General features: G+C 32.9%; 2 protein-coding genes across 3 annotated transcripts; one reads left to right on the forward strand and one right to left on the reverse strand.

The window, feature by feature from the left end:
• Positions 1–1,418: 1,418 nt before the first annotated feature.
• On the reverse strand, positions 1,419–11,058 carry LOC107915135 (PH, RCC1 and FYVE domains-containing protein 1). Of its 2 annotated transcripts, XM_016844284.2 has the most exons (10): positions 10,364–11,035; positions 9,135–9,221; positions 7,484–7,573; positions 6,810–6,890; positions 6,447–6,641; positions 6,311–6,365; positions 4,227–6,205; positions 3,771–3,917; positions 2,405–2,787; positions 1,419–1,926 (listed from the first exon to the last, which is right to left on the reverse strand). In XM_016844284.2, the coding sequence occupies exons 1-10, from the start codon at positions 10,442–10,444 to the stop codon at positions 1,794–1,796; spliced, it is 3,231 nt and encodes a 1,076-aa protein (XP_016699773.2). In that variant the 5' UTR covers positions 10,445–11,035; the 3' UTR covers positions 1,419–1,793. The 2 variants fall into 2 exon arrangements, with proteins under 2 accessions (XP_016699773.2, XP_016699772.2); XM_016844283.2 differs by having other exon boundaries at positions 4,227–6,365; positions 10,364–11,058.
• A 750-nt stretch (positions 11,059–11,808) lies between these two features.
• Positions 11,809–14,188, forward strand: LOC107915136 (60S ribosomal protein L7-1). Its single transcript, XM_016844285.2, has 6 exons — positions 11,809–12,014; positions 12,090–12,294; positions 12,729–12,826; positions 12,917–13,054; positions 13,533–13,635; positions 13,720–14,188. Exons 2-6 carry the CDS (start codon positions 12,094–12,096, stop codon positions 13,936–13,938), a joined length of 759 nt encoding a protein of 252 aa, XP_016699774.1. The 5' UTR covers positions 11,809–12,014; positions 12,090–12,093; the 3' UTR covers positions 13,939–14,188.
• Positions 14,189–16,316: the final 2,128 nt, after the last annotated feature.

Raw genomic sequence — 16,316 nt, forward strand, 5'->3', positions numbered from 1 at the left:
TTTAGCCCCTCAAATTTTCACTTTCCCTCAAATTGGTATGTATGATTTTTCTATCCAAATTAAAAAAAATGTCAAGTTTAGGTACTAAATTAAGAAAAAAAATATCAAGTACCAAATTGGATAAAAAAATCTTAGTAAATTAAAAAAAAGTGTTAAGTTTAGATACTAAATGTTATCTTAATCCTATTATAAATTAGAAAACATGTTAAAATATTTAAAATAAATATACTATTTATACTAAATACACTAAATTATTATATTATTTTTATATTTATTAAGAACTTTTCTTAATTTCACAATCTTTTAGTTATATTTTTTTGAATTTAAAAACTAAAAATGATATATGACACTTTTTTTAATCTCGTCCAATAATCCATAAATATACCGCTTTTTTATATTATATTTAAAATTATTAAATTTAATTATATTACCAGTGTTTTCAAATATTTTTCAAAGTTTAACTTATTAATCTATATCTAATATATAATTTGATATATATACATTTAAAAATAATTATAATTCATTTACACTTATTAGTTGAAAAATTTTGTATTAATTTTAAAATAGAAGTTGTGCTAATTTTATTTATATAAAATATTATAAATATCTTAATTATCACTTAATTGATATTAGCATTAATTACATAAAATATAACTATATCATAAGTTGAATATGTTAAAAATGTTTTAATTATGATTTGAAAATTTCCTATTGTAATATTTGAATTAATAAGTTAATATATTTGAATTATATTCAATAATTCAAATAAGAAATATTACTTAACTTTAATTACTACAATTAAAAGTTCAATATTTAAAAAATTATCTAATATTAAATGCGTAAAATCACATACAATATATTAAATTAAAATATATTTGTATATAATAATTTTAAATAAAAATTTTACTAGACAAAAATGAAAAATCCATATAATAGCACTGATGAGATCATATTGAAAAGAGATAAGAAAAAAGTAAAGATGTAATCCAATATAGCCAGCCAAGAAAGTTGGGTTTCAATTAGATAGAGTCAAAACTTAGGGTTGAAGAATCCCATGTGTTAACTTGATAGTTAGAGTTTCAGCAGCGTCTCAAGTGTAGTCTGAATTCGAGTTAGGTTAGTCACATTGCTATAGGGCTTTACCCTTTTCTTATAAGGTTGAAAGTTTATTTTGTTTAATTTATAAAAATCAAATTATTTTTTGAAGACAAATCATAAATGATACATGTTTGACAAACCATAACTAGAATAACAAACTATATAAATCACAACGAACTAAAGATTGAAATATATCCGAACATGATCCACATGATAAGACTTAAAACCAGAATAATAATCTAATAATTGTTGATGGTGAAACTCAAGCTTAAACTATCAAATCCCAAAACCTTGACCTTTCTAATACAACCAACGCATCATTGGCAAAATCAAATTGCTTAAACTAACTGTTTAGTAAAAAAAAAGAACAAGCACATGCAAGATGCATTCAGTTTATGAATGCTATACAATCAGACTGTTAGTAATTTCTTATGCATTTACAATCTGTTTCGAATACAAAGCCCTCCGCAGCCTAGTCATAAAGAACTCAATCAATTCCTCACAGTTTATCTCCTAAAATCCAACATAGTACAATTATACATTTACAGCAGAAATTTAAAGTGCCGAAACCAGAACTAGTACACACCCTCGCAAAACTAAAACAAAATCGAGGGCATCTTACCTTGGCTCAGTCTTCAAAGCTGTAGCCCCGAATGAACTTTGGATTAAGTAGCCTGAGTCTTGAATCTGCCAAGTCAATGAGCTAACCCTTCCCTTCCCACACCAAGAGCGGGTTTGTCAACCAAGGGAACGTTGTACCGCTGATATACTCTAGCCCTGTTTGCTGCCCACCATTGTTCTGCTTGCTTTTCGCTGAAACGCCTCCGACTGCGATCATGAGAACAATGACCATAGTCAAACATAATTTAAGCGGTGGGAGTGATAAACAAAGACCAACAACTAGAACAAAAAAATAGATTTATGATTAAAACAAAAAAGACAACGAGGTTAGAGAATATGGATGTTTCTAAACAGGGTCTAAGTTTTTTATTTACACTGCTCTTGAATAAGAACGCTTCAGTAAAACAACCCAGCACTCTTGTGTTTTACTTGAATAAACAAACAAGGAAGACAGAGTAAGCAGTAAGAGGCCAATGCATCTGGTAAGTCATGGAACAGCTGGAGAACTATGGACTGCTTAATGCTTGTGCCCAATCAGAACTGAGTACTACAGTTTTAATCAGGCACATGTTGGTTCAATCAATCCCTTTAATTGAAGTTCTAATCCTTTTTCCAGACCATGAAAACTCAGAATCTCAGGCTGTTTAATTTTAAATGCAAAAAGTTGGCAGTGGTTATAACAAACCTGAACCGAACACGCTTAAGATCTTTGATACCTCCAGGCAATGCAACAAGGGTAATGTATACACCAGGCTCATCTTGCTCAACCCATTCATCCCCATGGTTGGGTTCAACTTTTGTAGTTCTGTTCCTATTCTTTGCTGTTCCATCTGAATGATAGACATCAGTGGGGGTTGAAAGGTTGTTATTAATGGTTCCTGACCCATTAGAAATCACTAGGCTGTTTGATCCATTTGAATCCATTTCATGGCAACTTATTGGACCACTCGATTGCTCACTGCCCGCAGAAGAAACATCCCGAGGAGGAGTTGAGCTAGAATAGAAAAAAGAGGGTGAATTGCTGCTTCTTGCTGCACCAATCGGTAATCTTTCAGCCATTTCCTTCAACTGCCATAAATAAAAAAAGAAAACTAGTTAAACATTGGATGAAGTCTTGAGATCTAAGCAATCTACTTTGGCCCCATTGAAGATGCATGTAATTCTTAGGAACCCGAGATCTCATGTTCAAGATTGAACAATAATTAACCAAGCATTTTGCATCTTCATATAGATGCCTTCTAACAATGGTCATGAAAAGTGCATAGATTTGCAAATTACAAGCAAGTAGAACTTATGGAGCTGCTGACACTCTAGCAATTGTTAAGCGACTTGGGTGTTTGCAAATTTCACGAAGGAAATCATACAAGTCAGGCTACCTAGATACTTAAACAAGCTGCTTTTGTACTCTTGGAAGTAGCCTTTCTTTTCTTTAAGTGCTAACTTTCCCCCTAATTTAATAGAAACGTTCAGAACTAATATTAAGCATGCATCCCCATATACATGATTGATGTAGCAATTGAGAATCTCATAAATATCCTTAATAGTATTGCTAGTGTTAAATATAAGTAGTCAAACTATGGAATTTGACACAGAAGTAGAAAGGTTGACAAGAACATAAAGCACCATTTTGGAAAGGTTTTCCCCTTCTTTTATGATACTATTAAGAGATATTTAGTAGGTCACAAATAACTCAGTATTTCAAGGACTTATCATCTTTGGAAGCTTGGATGAATGGCTTTTAAGCCCCAACAAGAGCGAGGCAGGAGGTAGGTGTTTTGGGGATGATGAAACCTATTATTTGTAGACGTTTTTCCATCCTATCCGGGTCTCTTTGAGACATATGAATATTTCAAAAAGTCCTTAATTTTAGCACAGTAGAGTTTTTAGGGATTCAAAACTTACCTGAGACGATGCACAGTGGCTTATAGGAAGATCAGGCACAAATATTTTAAGTCATAAAAACTAAAGATTACCAATTATGATGTGAAAATAATAAATGAACAGTTAAAACCCTCCATAAATAGGCTTTAGGAATGAGTCAATTAACTTACTTGAGCAGTGAGAGACTTTATGACTTCCTTTGCTGCTTTGCATTTTGCAGTCTCTTCTGTTGCTACTGCTACGGCTTCCTTCAGCTGTTGAGTTGTTCGTTCAAGCTCAACTTCTTGAATTTGTGCCTTGCCAGTAAGTTCTTCAACCTACATCACATAGCCAATTAGGTGCAGCAAACAAATTTAACACCCTTGTGCAAAGACCAAAAGTTTAAAGACTAAAAAACAGTTTAATTCAATCCGTCCTAATATTAAAATCCAGAGCTAGCTATTTATATTGATATATTACTAACTTTATAAGCATGAATTTGCATACAGAATTTACTGAACTTAAACTATTCCATCCTTCCGCAGCACATTTTCTGCAAACAACTAATGCTGAAAAAGAAAAAGGGAAACCTAAGAACTAAAAGGAAAAACACATTTCCCTGCAAATAATTTAACTTGTAAAATTACCTGAGTTCTTAATTTAACAATTTCTTCGCTTAGACCTTCATTTGTCCTTTTAACATCATCAACAACAACCTTCTTTGATGAAAAGCTTGACAGAGTTGGTGTAGGTGTAGTAGCACGATGTGGACTGGCTCGTCTAGATGTAGGTGATGTTGCTCGGGATACAATTCGTGATGCAGGAAGAGAAGTGGAAAAAAATTTCTTGGATGACCCAAATAGAGCATTTGACGTTTTGGGGTTGTTTAGTGGAGCACATTGAGAAACTCCATTTGGGAAGGGTGAAACACGAGTACTATTAAAATCCAATCTCTTGTTTCTTTTGGAAGATCCACCATCCAGTTCTTTAGATGATTCAATTGAGGCATTTCGACTAAGTTGGGCAGGGGTTCTTGAATCCAACTTCTCCACCTTCTCAACTGTGTCATCTGGTCCCTGATTCATACTTCCTCTTCTACTCAGAGCATAATGGTTTGATGAGCTAGTTTCAGAAGCTTTTGTGAGTTTGGTAAAACAATTATCACAAACACGATAAGGTTTGTTAGTATTTGGTGCCATCGAAGCCTTAAAAGACTTCTTACTGCTGCATGAGTTGCAGAATACAAGTCCACAATTATAACAGTTATGACGTTTTCTTTTGAAATTAAACAAAAGACGGCAGCCAGAGCATTTTGATTGATCAACACTGGACACAGACTTATGAAGACAGATAGCTGCAGTAAAGCTTGTGCCACAAACAATACTCTTGACCTGTTTGTCTTTTAGAGCCTCAACAAGCCATGGAGAATTTCTATCATCTGTATCACCATGACCTAACCGTCCATTTGCACCTTTTCCCCAAGTGTAAACTTCAGTTCTTGAAGTTAAAACAGCAACATGGTAGGCACCACAAGCTATTTCTTCAACAAAATTCTTTGTGAGCTTGCCCTCAACTTGGATAGGGACTTTTCCATCAGCTTGAGGATTTCCCAATTGCCCATAAACAGGGCTTCCCATAGTATAGACATGACCATTGGTTGTAAGTGCAACGGTCATGCTATGCCCACAGGATACTTTACAAAAGTTAGGCTCAACAAGAGCGGCAACACAAGTAGGCACCAATCGAGCTTCTTTGTCACCATGCCCAAGACGACTTTTATCTCCATCCCCCCAAGTAAAAAGTTTTCCTGAAGAGCAATTACTGGTGCTTGAAGACCCAACCATAATTTCAACAACAGCAGCAGTGTGCCAAACACCGCAAGCTGCTCGGACGGTACGTAGGCCCTTGAGGGATTCTATTTCCCTGGGTACAGACAAACTTTTGCGGTCACCATGTCCTAAAACACCAAATGTTCCATCACCAAAAGTAAATAATTGTCCAGCAGAAGTGACAACAGCTGTGTGCCACGGTCCACAAGACACTGATGAAACATGTATTCCCTCCAAAGGTCCATTTAATTTCTTTGGAACCCATTGACTTGTTTCAGTTCCATGACCAAGTAAACCAAAATTGCCTGAGCTACCACCCCATGAATACATTTCACCAGAAAGCGTTACAGCACAAGAATGGTACTCTCCGCATGCAACAAGTTCAACATTTATATGTTTAAGAGAATCTATAAGTTTTGGATGGGAGACATTGGAATCCACACCATGCCCCAGTCTGCCACCACATTCGGCTCCCCAAGAGAAAACCTCTCCTTGTTTGGTTACCAAAGCAGCATGTTGCTCACCACAAGCTATGTTCTGAACATCCAAAAGAACTGCAGATTCCAAAGCTTTAGGCAGAAGAGAATCTATCTTAATACCACTACAATCTCCAATTCTATGTATTCCTCCACCTAACACACCATCACCAGTGCCTTCACCCCAAATAAAAACATCACCTAAAGCATCACCATCATAGTGACCAGACCCCTGACTTGAGGAACTAACAGCACTAGATAAACTAACTCTGGAAGCATCCCCATTCCAACCTTTTATGAACCCAGCTTTTCCATCTGAACCTGCGGATGACCGAGAATGCATTGATCCACAAGCAGATTCTGAAGGATAAAACACCTTGGGAGGCACAGAATACAATATTACATCAGATAATGCCTTCTCTAAACCTGTTTTAGGAGGACTCTCATGTGGAGTATGAAGGCGAAGAGAATCCATCCCATCCTATATCAGGAACAAGAGAATTGTCACTATATATATATAAAAGATTGTAGTAAAACACAGAAAATGGAAGGGGAAAAAAACCTTCTGTGAACTAGCACCACTACCAAATGGAGAGCTCAAAGGTGAACTTCTTTGGGTAGGTGCTTTGGGACTAGTTGCTTCAGATGAAACCCCATCACTTCTAGATTCAGGTCTGCCTTTCCGATGATGACCACGTGATATCAGTGCCTTTAAACCTGTAAACCAGACTTCTGCTTCATCTTTATCCTTGCAAATCTGGTACAAAATAGAAGTCGGACTCATGGACTATAAAACAGTTTCATCCAACAAAAACTCAGTAAATAATTAACGATGCAATAATTATGCATGTATGGAGAATCAAACAACTAGAACTTAGGCACATGTGCGCAATTCACTAGCAGGGAATAGAAATGGGAAGCTTACCAAATCAAGGGATCTATCATTATATATAAGAGAAAATGATTGATATTCTTTTTCAGGCCGGGGATACCTCTGAAAAATTGGCTGCAATGAGCAAAATTGAAAAAAAGAAAAAAGAAAAAAGATCAAATAAAATTCCATACGCCAAAGAGTTGCTAATTTGCATTTATTATTGCTAAAACTAAAATTGGAATTCAATTAATGAACTCCAGCTTGACATATTTTATTTGGAATAAAAGTACTCCAACTCATTAAAAATTCACTTCAGAAAGAAATTGGAAAAATAACCGCTATCTAAATGCATATCTGTTATAACCCAGGAGTCATGCAACTGGAATATGTAAGCTAAGCTACAAATAAACATGCGGCTAAGATACCTGTCAGATTAGGTTACGTCACTTGTCAGTTTCCATGAAGGCATGAAACAAAGTAATCTACCTCAAGCATACCACGTCATTAAAAACTTTACAAATTTAGAATTTTGATAGTAAACAATACAAGTAAAACACCCCTTGGAATTCAGGAAAAGAAAATTCTCACTCAATGATATTTAAAAGCAAAAACCTTTAAACATTGCAATTGTTACTATGCAGAATCACTTGAATTTATGTAGACTTAGTCTTTAGTGCTTGATATAACTAACACATATAACAAAAGATAGACATGGATAAACTTACAGTACGCTGACCAGGTATAATTCTGGTGACCTGGTTTAGTTTAAGGTATTTTTCCTCTTTCCCAGAGATCCATATTAGAATAGATTCATCCTGAAAGAAACAAGGAAAAGACATGTGGGAAATGAAGTTTTAGGTTACAGTAGGCTCTTGACGCAAACACCAATAAGATGACTGCTTTCACAGAAAGGAACAAAAGAAACAAAATGCAACCAACAAAATTCAGTGTGGACATACTGGTGGTAGACTATTTGCAAGCAACCACAAAACATCATTCACAAATTGAATAAATGGCATACCTTATGAGCACATTTGAATTATCTCACATATTTTCCAAGGAAAGCAGCATACAAACAATAAAGAAAGCATTTTAAGGAAGCCACCTAGGACTGTCCTTCCCTTTACAAATAGTATTATCTTTTTCTTCTTAGTACTGTTACCTAGATTTTACATGTCTGATTTCAGTCTCATGCTTGCTATTATCCATAAAATTGACACACAGATTTTTCAAAACCTAGTAAAAGCATAGAAATAGCAAAGGATAAAAGCTGTGTAATACAACAATTCCAGCAAGTAAGGGTGAAACTGGAAATTTTATATGGGGCCAAAATTGAATTATAAAGTTGGGGTGGGGGATGCAATTGTACCATCGTAAGCCTCATATCATCACAAGCTTGATGGTTCACTTCTGTTTGTTCATTGCTTCAATGATACAGCAACTTATAAGTTTCAATGAACAATTTCCATAATTTTCACTTGTGTCCTAACATATAACTCTTGTAAGCAATGTTACTTATAAGACTGAATTCTTGAACCCATTCCTAAGGCTTTCTTTTTAGGAAGGAAAGAAACCTTTTTAATATAATACTTGGGTTTCGTTATCACTTTCCTACTCTGTAGTTTAACCATTGTATTAAGCCTTTAGCCTTCCTTCCTCTCAACCAAGTAACCCTAAGTGCCAACATGCATTCACCATAGGTAACAATCAAAGACTGTTAGTTGCAACCTCTAAGCAACATAAGCCCCCACAATTAGTTGATTGAAACAGCAATTGTCTACACAAGAAAAATAGTTGCTCAAAACTGTAAATTCAAAACCTTCATTCTATTAGAAGTTAACTTTCTTGCATGTCTAACATATAGGAAGCAGGAAGCTCCGGTGATAATCACCTACGACTAGATTTTACAATCTTTCCAGTAATGTTTATGAAACTCTAGGTAAACAGGCTTCCAAAATTGAGTTTCTGAAAATTTATTCAAAAAAGTAATTATGTCGAGATCGCGAAACAGTCATTTTGTTGTCATTAATCTAAAATCTGTTAAACCAATCTGCATAAAATGTATCAGAGCCATTCATAACTAAGAAGAGATCATCTAACACCCCCTTCCTGGTACAGGTATATAAAAAATTTTCTGTTCACTTTCGTAGAATGACAGCTCTTCAGACATCTAACTTCCCGAAAGTAAAAAAGATCATCAACTTTTCAACAACTCCATCATGAAACATAGTTTACATAAATAGTAAGACAGACACAAAGCTAGCCGCATTCAAAGATGACTTTTACAAACAGGAAAAATAGTTAATGTCTGCAGATTTATTAACAGAAATACATACAACACTTAACATATGCATCTTCAAATGCATTCGTTCTTACATTAGACAGCCTGAAGGGGCAAAATTTGGGCTTTCCTCTACGACCATATTTGAGCAATGGCGCACCTTTTTTAAGGGCAGTGATGGCCTGTCGTAAATAAATAAAAAAATTGAAAATATGAATTAAACCACAGAAAATCCAACTTGCAAACTGAATTATATATGGAAAGAAAAGATTTCTAGTAGTCGATTGATATAAGAATTTATTAAGGAAAATATGATCACAATGTGTTTTCTTTCTTTTTTATTTATTTATTAAAGGGTAGGGGAAAAGGGTGTTCATGTTTGAACCGGGGACCAAACGTCAACAAGGATTAAAGCAACGCAACACATTGGCCGCTACACCTATTGCTTGTTGACAATATGATCATAATGCTATGTGCAAGTATGAAATAACTAAAAAGATAACGCAGAACATCACATTTAAACCAGGAAGTTCACCAGACACCCAAAAAAAAAAGAAAAAAAAAAGAAAACTAATCAGATAACAATCTCCACATTCCAGTGAAGTATATAAAATTTATGAAAAACAATATTCTGGACATCAAATTTGTTTCATCCAGAATCTCCATCTAAGCTATGGCTAATTATGCCAGTTAATTTCAACGATATTCAATATTAACAGATTTCATAGTTTCCTCAAGTAAGGTATTGTCATCAAGTTCCATCATTCTTGTTTTAATACACCCACATTTACCAATCATAAATATATTCCCTATCTTCCTTTTCTTCTCAACAAAAATATTTGTTCTTCTTCCTTCTATTTCTTAAAATGTACACATTTTCTCCATCAATCGGGGCGTGGCGGGACATCATGGGTTACAACATCCTTGACACTCAAATGCTTGCCTAATACAAGAAACTCAAGTTTTCCCTATCCATTGTAGCAAGTAACAATTATTCCACCCAACAACAAAACAAAATCCACCAACCACAATCATAGTCATATCCAACTCCATTAATTCAAAGAAAAGAGAAAATGCACACACACCAAAAAAAACAAAAAAAAAAACAATTAACAACATGCTTAACGGCTCTCAATCAGAAATCTACTCAACAAAGCTAATAACAATAGTAACAACCGTTTTCCATTCTCCATTTTGTCACCAGACAAGCTAAGACATTCAAATAGGTAAGTAATAGCGTAATTCACTCTAAATAGCAACATACCAATCAATTTCCTTTTATAATTATAAACATTATAAAAAGGATCAAAGCAAAAAGGTTTACCAACTCAATATCCCTCTCCGGTACATCCGCCGTCTTCGATTGCTCCGCCCTCACCGCAGCCATCCCTTCCGACTTCAGCATTTACTAATAATAGCAATAGACTTTCTCAACCATACTCTGATCCATCACTTCCCAATGCACCCGCGCACACACGATCGAAACCTCTCTCACTCTTTTTCACCACATTAAACCATTTAAAAAAAAAACCTAGCTCGATCGCAGCTAACCCCGCGTTTCACGTCGGCGACAAACCTTAAGCAAATCAAAACTCGAAAACGGAATTTCCTTCAAAAATTAACATCGTTTTATTTAACAACTAAAACAGAGCTAAAACCGAAAAGACAATATAGAAACAATTTTAAAATTTTTAAAAAAGAAAAATCGAGTAAAACTAGGGGAAAGTGGCAACTAGGTTGAAGCAAAGAGACAAAGGAGAGTAAAGGTAGAAATAAAGAAAAGGTGAAAAATCCTAAGATTCTCTTTGTACTTTTGTGTTTCTTTGTGCTTTAAAGGTCCGTTTGGTTCGAGGATTATTTTCGAGAAAATGAAGGAAAATGCGAAGGAAAAAAAAATGAAAAATGGAAGGCGGATCAGCTGAAAAGAGACATTAGAGGGGGAAGGAGAGAGCTCAAGTAGAGTGAAAGGCAAAAAAAAAAAAAGAAAAAGAAAAAAAAAAGGGAAGAATCTGATGGAAAAGTTTGTTGAAAATGATTGTTTTGTTTGGATGTAATACCGTTCAACATGTTGACTTCTTTTTTTTTAAGTCAGGTCACCAATAGTCTTTCGCCACCTCATTTTTAACTCTATTAATAATAAATTAAATTTATTATATAACTAAATATAAATAATTACATACGTACGTTTAATAATATTAAAAAATATAATATTTTATATTAATATTTTAAATATTTTAAAAAATAAAAATAAAATATATTATCAATATAATAATATTAAACTTGATTTAAGTTAATTTTTATATAAAAGTAAAATTATTTATTGAGGAGTTATTTTCCAGAAAATGACTTATGCTTTTTAAAAGGGTAAGTCATAAGGCTTATTTTCCGTTGACCTGTAAGTCATTTTCCGTTGATCAAGCTATTTTCTGTAAAACAAACACAGGAAAATACAAAAAATATTTTCCGTAAAATATTTTACATGAAAACAAACGGATCCTTAGTTAGATTGATTTTTTACAAAAATTATCAAACAAGTCACTGTCCTTAATAATAGGTGGTAAGCTTAAAATCGGTATAAAATTTTAAAAATAAAATAAAATTTGTAAGAGTCGTGAAATCTAGATTTTTAACCATAGCAGGCTTGGCCTTGGGCCTTAAGGACTAGGCTGAATAAAAATGTTTGTATTGGGCCTCCACCGCAATTTTCCAAAAACCGGGTCGGGAGGACCGACGTTTTTGACAATTTGTTCCAATAACCCACCCACAACTTGACGCGAAGAACACAAATGCCCTTAAAGGTTAACATTTTATCTTTTATACCCTTGTTTTCTATTTTCATACCTTCTCTTTTACACTCTCCCCTTTTGCCGCCGCCGCCACTCAGCTCCCAAACTCTCAAAACTCTCCGTCGCCGCATCGAATCACTTGCACCGTAGTTCCTCTGCTGTGCTGCCAATTTCAACGCCGTTTACCTAGTAAATTCCGGTTTTCTCTGCTTTACTGTTTTTTTTTCGTATAATTTTCTTATAAAAGAAATTTTATTGAAACAGAAAGATGATGACGGAAGAGGAAGGACAGCCGTTACCATATGTATCGGAGATAGTGTTGAAGAAAAGGAAAGTAAGAGATGAGTTAGCTATTACGAGGAGGACCCAGTTGGAGTTGGGTAAATACGGAGCGAAGAAAAGCAAGAAGCAATCTGATGTTTCCGACATCAAAAGACCCGAACAATTCATTAAAGAGTTCAGAGACAAGGTAAATCATTGCCATATTTTAAGTCTCTTTAGCTTATCCATCATGTTTACTGTATTTTTTAAATGGGTTTTTACTGCTGATTGAATGTATTATTGTTTTGAAAGCTTTGCTGCTTTCTTTAACTAGGGTATGTTAAAGGGTGTAACTGTAAATGAATGAAACTACTCGAGTCGGGATCTTTAATACTTGATTCGAGCAACTCATGAGCCTAGAGACGTTTTTGAATTGTTGTTTTTTATGTAATATGAATTCATTACATGTTTTCAACATTGTTTTGTGTTCGAACTCGAGCTCAAGCTCGAGTTTCAAGTTCTGTATTTGAGTAATGATAATCCTAATTAAGTCTTGTGTATGCTTGATCAACTGTTTGCATTTACACTCCTTTTAGTTGTACTTACTGCAAAGACCATCTTAATTCTACTTTTGGGGTTTAGGAATTGGACCTGATCAGAATGAAACAGAGGGCAAAGAGGCCAAAATCGATGATGCCAAAACTGAGATCGAACTTGCTTTTCATTATCCGTTTACAAGGGTAGGTGATCTTTTTCATCTTGGTCTTGTTCAGTATCTCTGCTTTCAATATTTTCCAGCTCTGATTTTTTTTTTATTTCCTTCGTTGCAGCAAAAATGATATGCATCCGAAAACTAGAAAGATCCTATACAATCTGGGATTGAGGAAACTTTTCAGTGGTGTCTTTGTGAAGGCAACTGAGGGTGTGATGGAAATGCTACAAAAGGTGGAGCCCTATGTTACATATGGGTATGAAGGCAATCTTTTTTCCTTTCGAGTTTGTTTATTCTTTCTTATGGTTAATATAAAATTGTGAATCAAATAAGGTGAAAACTCGTATGTATGTTGATTATTTTCATCCTCTAGTGTATGCATATCATTGTTTTATCAATGCCTGGTTTCATTTAATTACCAACATCTTCATATAGAGCATATATAATCATTGCTTATAGCCTGATTCCATTTAATTGCCGGCATTTCACACAAATGATCTTAAATTTATTTGGCATTTTGGAAACTATGGACGTCATGTATGAGACGGGCTTTACTTTGGGAAATGTTAGAGGTTTACAACTGTTGTAGGCATAGGGCCAAATCTTCATTAACTATAATCTTAAGCTACTTAATAAGGGTTATGTTCGATTTCCAATGGCTCGAACTTTTGTTTCTTTAACTTAAAGTTGCCATTTAAGCCGTCAATTTATATTGCTAAGATTGTTTTATGCAGATATCCTAATCTTAAGAACATGAAAGAGCTGATTTACAAGAAGGGCTATGCAAGGATCGACAAGAAAGCGGTTCCTCTGACTGATAATAATATCATCGAACAGGTATCGTAATTGTCTTAACTGAATCTAAGGAAGAAGTTCCGACTTAACCTTGTACAAAAGTGTATAATGCTTGGTCTTTTTCAGACATTGGGAAACCATGGAATCATATGCATAGAAGATATTGTGCACGAAATCGCTAATGTCGGTCCACATTTCAAGGAGGTTATTCATTTTATGGGACCCCTTATGCTGAGCAAACCAGAAGATGGATTAATCAAAGGGAAGAAACAGCCGTACAAAGAAGGCGGAGATGCCGGTAACCGGGGAGACGAAATCAATGACCTAATCAGTAAGATGAATTAGTTTGAACATCATAGTCCATGCAAGAAAATTTTGATTTGTTGGATGTGTCCAGATTTAAATTGACAAAACAATTGTCTTTGGTTATCATTATATCAATGCTAATTTACTACTTGTTTGTTGAGGAAAAAACAATTCCCTTGATTTATTAGCATATTGTTGTGCATTATTAGAGCATTTTGAGTGATTGGTTCCTGAGCAACAGAATGAAAGAGAGAGAAAATACCATGAGGCTCCGGTAGTTGGAGTCAAATTGCATTTTGGCTCCGTTTGTTTCACTGGAAATGGCTTCTGGAAAATGACTTACTTTTCTGAAAAAGTTAATATTTTCTGGTGATTGGATAAATCTGTGTAAAATATTTTTTTCTGTTTGGCAGGTTGTTTAAAAATATTTTATAAAAGTCGTTTTCAATTAAACAAACATAAATTTGAGTTTTTTTTTTAAATTTTTTCATTGTTTAATTGAGTTTATTTTATATCTATAACTTTATATTTTACATTGTTTTTACATATATTAAAAATATTTTGTTAAATTTAGGTTCATTGTAACGATTATTTTTTAGTTACATGACTACTAACTAAGTATTTTTTTATTTAAAAATGTGACATTAACAAAATCGACAAAAATAATTAACAATGTCAGTAATTGGACTTGATTTTCAAATTTGAAAAATAAAGGGACTAAATTCTTAAAAATAAAAATATGGAAATTAAATTGTAAATTTGTGAGGAGTATATAGACTTATGACATATTTTAACATTTATACTACAAAACATTTATTATTAATATATTTATAATTGTAATAAATATTTAGTATTAAAATATTAATATTGATATTTTCAATAATATGTGAATAATATTATTTAAAATAATTATTTTTAAAATTTACTATTAAAATAAAATTTAAATATTAAATAATTTATTAAAAATAATAAATTATATTAATTATATTAATAATTTATTATATGACTAAATATAAATAATTAAATACGTATTTTTAATAATATTAAAAATATAATATTTTATATTAATATTTTAAATATTTTAAAAAATAAAAATAAAATATATTACCAATATAATAATATTAAACTTGATTTAAGTTAATTTTTATATAAAAGTAAAATTATCTATTGAGGAGCTCTTTTCTGAAAAATGACTTACGCTTTTCAAAAGGGCAAGTCATTTTACAAGGAAAAAGGCTTATTTTCCGTTGACCTGTAAGTCATTTTCCGTTGACCAAACTGTTTTCTGTGAAACAAACACAGGAAAATGCATAAAACATTTTCCATAAAACCTTTTACATGTATACAAACGGACCCTTTGACTTATCTACTCAAAAAATGGGTAAAATGTTAGATCAAAGAGAAAATTGATTTTTTTGTTAAAAAATTCATTCATTTATAATTATTAAAAACTGGTGTGACTAACAGCATAATCAGATATGGACACTTGATGTGCTATGTATATTTTATGTTGACATGTACAAGGATTAGCTTTAAACAATAAAAATGGATGGAATTTTTAATGAAATGATGGGTTAATCTAACGAATTAGGACTAATTTGCTCAGTTTTTTAATGGAAGGAACAAAATAAAATCTGATTATTAGTATAAGGATTGCCATGGTACTTTTACTAATAAATTCGCTTATCATTAAATAAAGAGTAAACTACACTTACGGTCACTAAACTATTAATAAAATTATATTTTGATCACTTAACTTCAAAAAGTTATAAAATAGTCACTGAATTATTTAAAATTTTTTATCTAAGTTAATAAGATATTAATTTTCTTTTTTAAAATCCAACTAAAGAGCGCTAAATGATTATTTGATTATCAATATAGTGGCTTAGTAGCCATAATAAGTAAAATAATATATCTTATGTTTAAATTGAGGTGACGATTAATATTAAATATAAAAAAAATTGTTTAGATTTTGATTTAAAGAGGAAGTATGTTACATAATTAGTAATTTAATGGTTTTGGATGTTGTTCATCCTTAAATAAAATGTTATTTAGAAAATTGAATTGTAAGTAAAAATTTAAAGATTAAATAGAAGAAGGAGCTTATAGTTGCAATAACTAGATTAGAACATTTGTGTTCAAACATTTGCAATTTTAGGCCTCTTTGTAAGAATTTGTTAAAATATGACCACACAAATGTATCTTTCAGATAAGGAATGATCTCTTCTTTTGATGGAAAGGTATGATCTTATTTGGACATGAAATTAGGCTTCAAATAATTAACAAACTAATAACTTTTTAATGGGAAATCCGGATTTAACTATGATTATGTAGATCACACATCTCGATCTCTCTAACTCTTTCTCTATTTTTGATAACAGAAAATCCAAAACCTAGATTTTAGGAGTTGATCAGTG

Source organism: Gossypium hirsutum, chromosome D10 (assembly GCF_007990345.1).
Source record: "Gossypium hirsutum isolate 1008001.06 chromosome D10, Gossypium_hirsutum_v2.1, whole genome shotgun sequence".
NCBI lineage: Eukaryota > Viridiplantae > Streptophyta > Magnoliopsida > Malvales > Malvaceae > Gossypium > Gossypium hirsutum.

Coding starts and splice junctions, on each gene's coding strand:
- LOC107915135 (XM_016844283.2), bottom strand. CDS start 10,444: ATGCTGAAGTCGGAAGGGATGGCTGCGGTGAGGGCGGAGCAATCGAAG. Junction 6,366..6,446: donor GTGGTGCTAGTTCACAGAAG/GTTTTTTTCCCC, acceptor TTCCTGATATAG/GATGGGATGGATTCTCTTCG. Junction 3,918..4,226: donor TTGTTAAATTAAGAACTCAG/GTAATTTTACAA, acceptor TATGTGATGTAG/GTTGAAGAACTTACTGGCAA.
- LOC107915136 (XM_016844285.2), top strand. CDS start 12,094: ATGATGACGGAAGAGGAAGGACAGCCGTTACCATATGTATCGGAGATA. Junction 12,295..12,728: donor TTAAAGAGTTCAGAGACAAG/GTAAATCATTGC, acceptor TTTGGGGTTTAG/GAATTGGACCTGATCAGAAT. Junction 13,055..13,532: donor GAGCCCTATGTTACATATGG/GTATGAAGGCAA, acceptor TGTTTTATGCAG/ATATCCTAATCTTAAGAACA.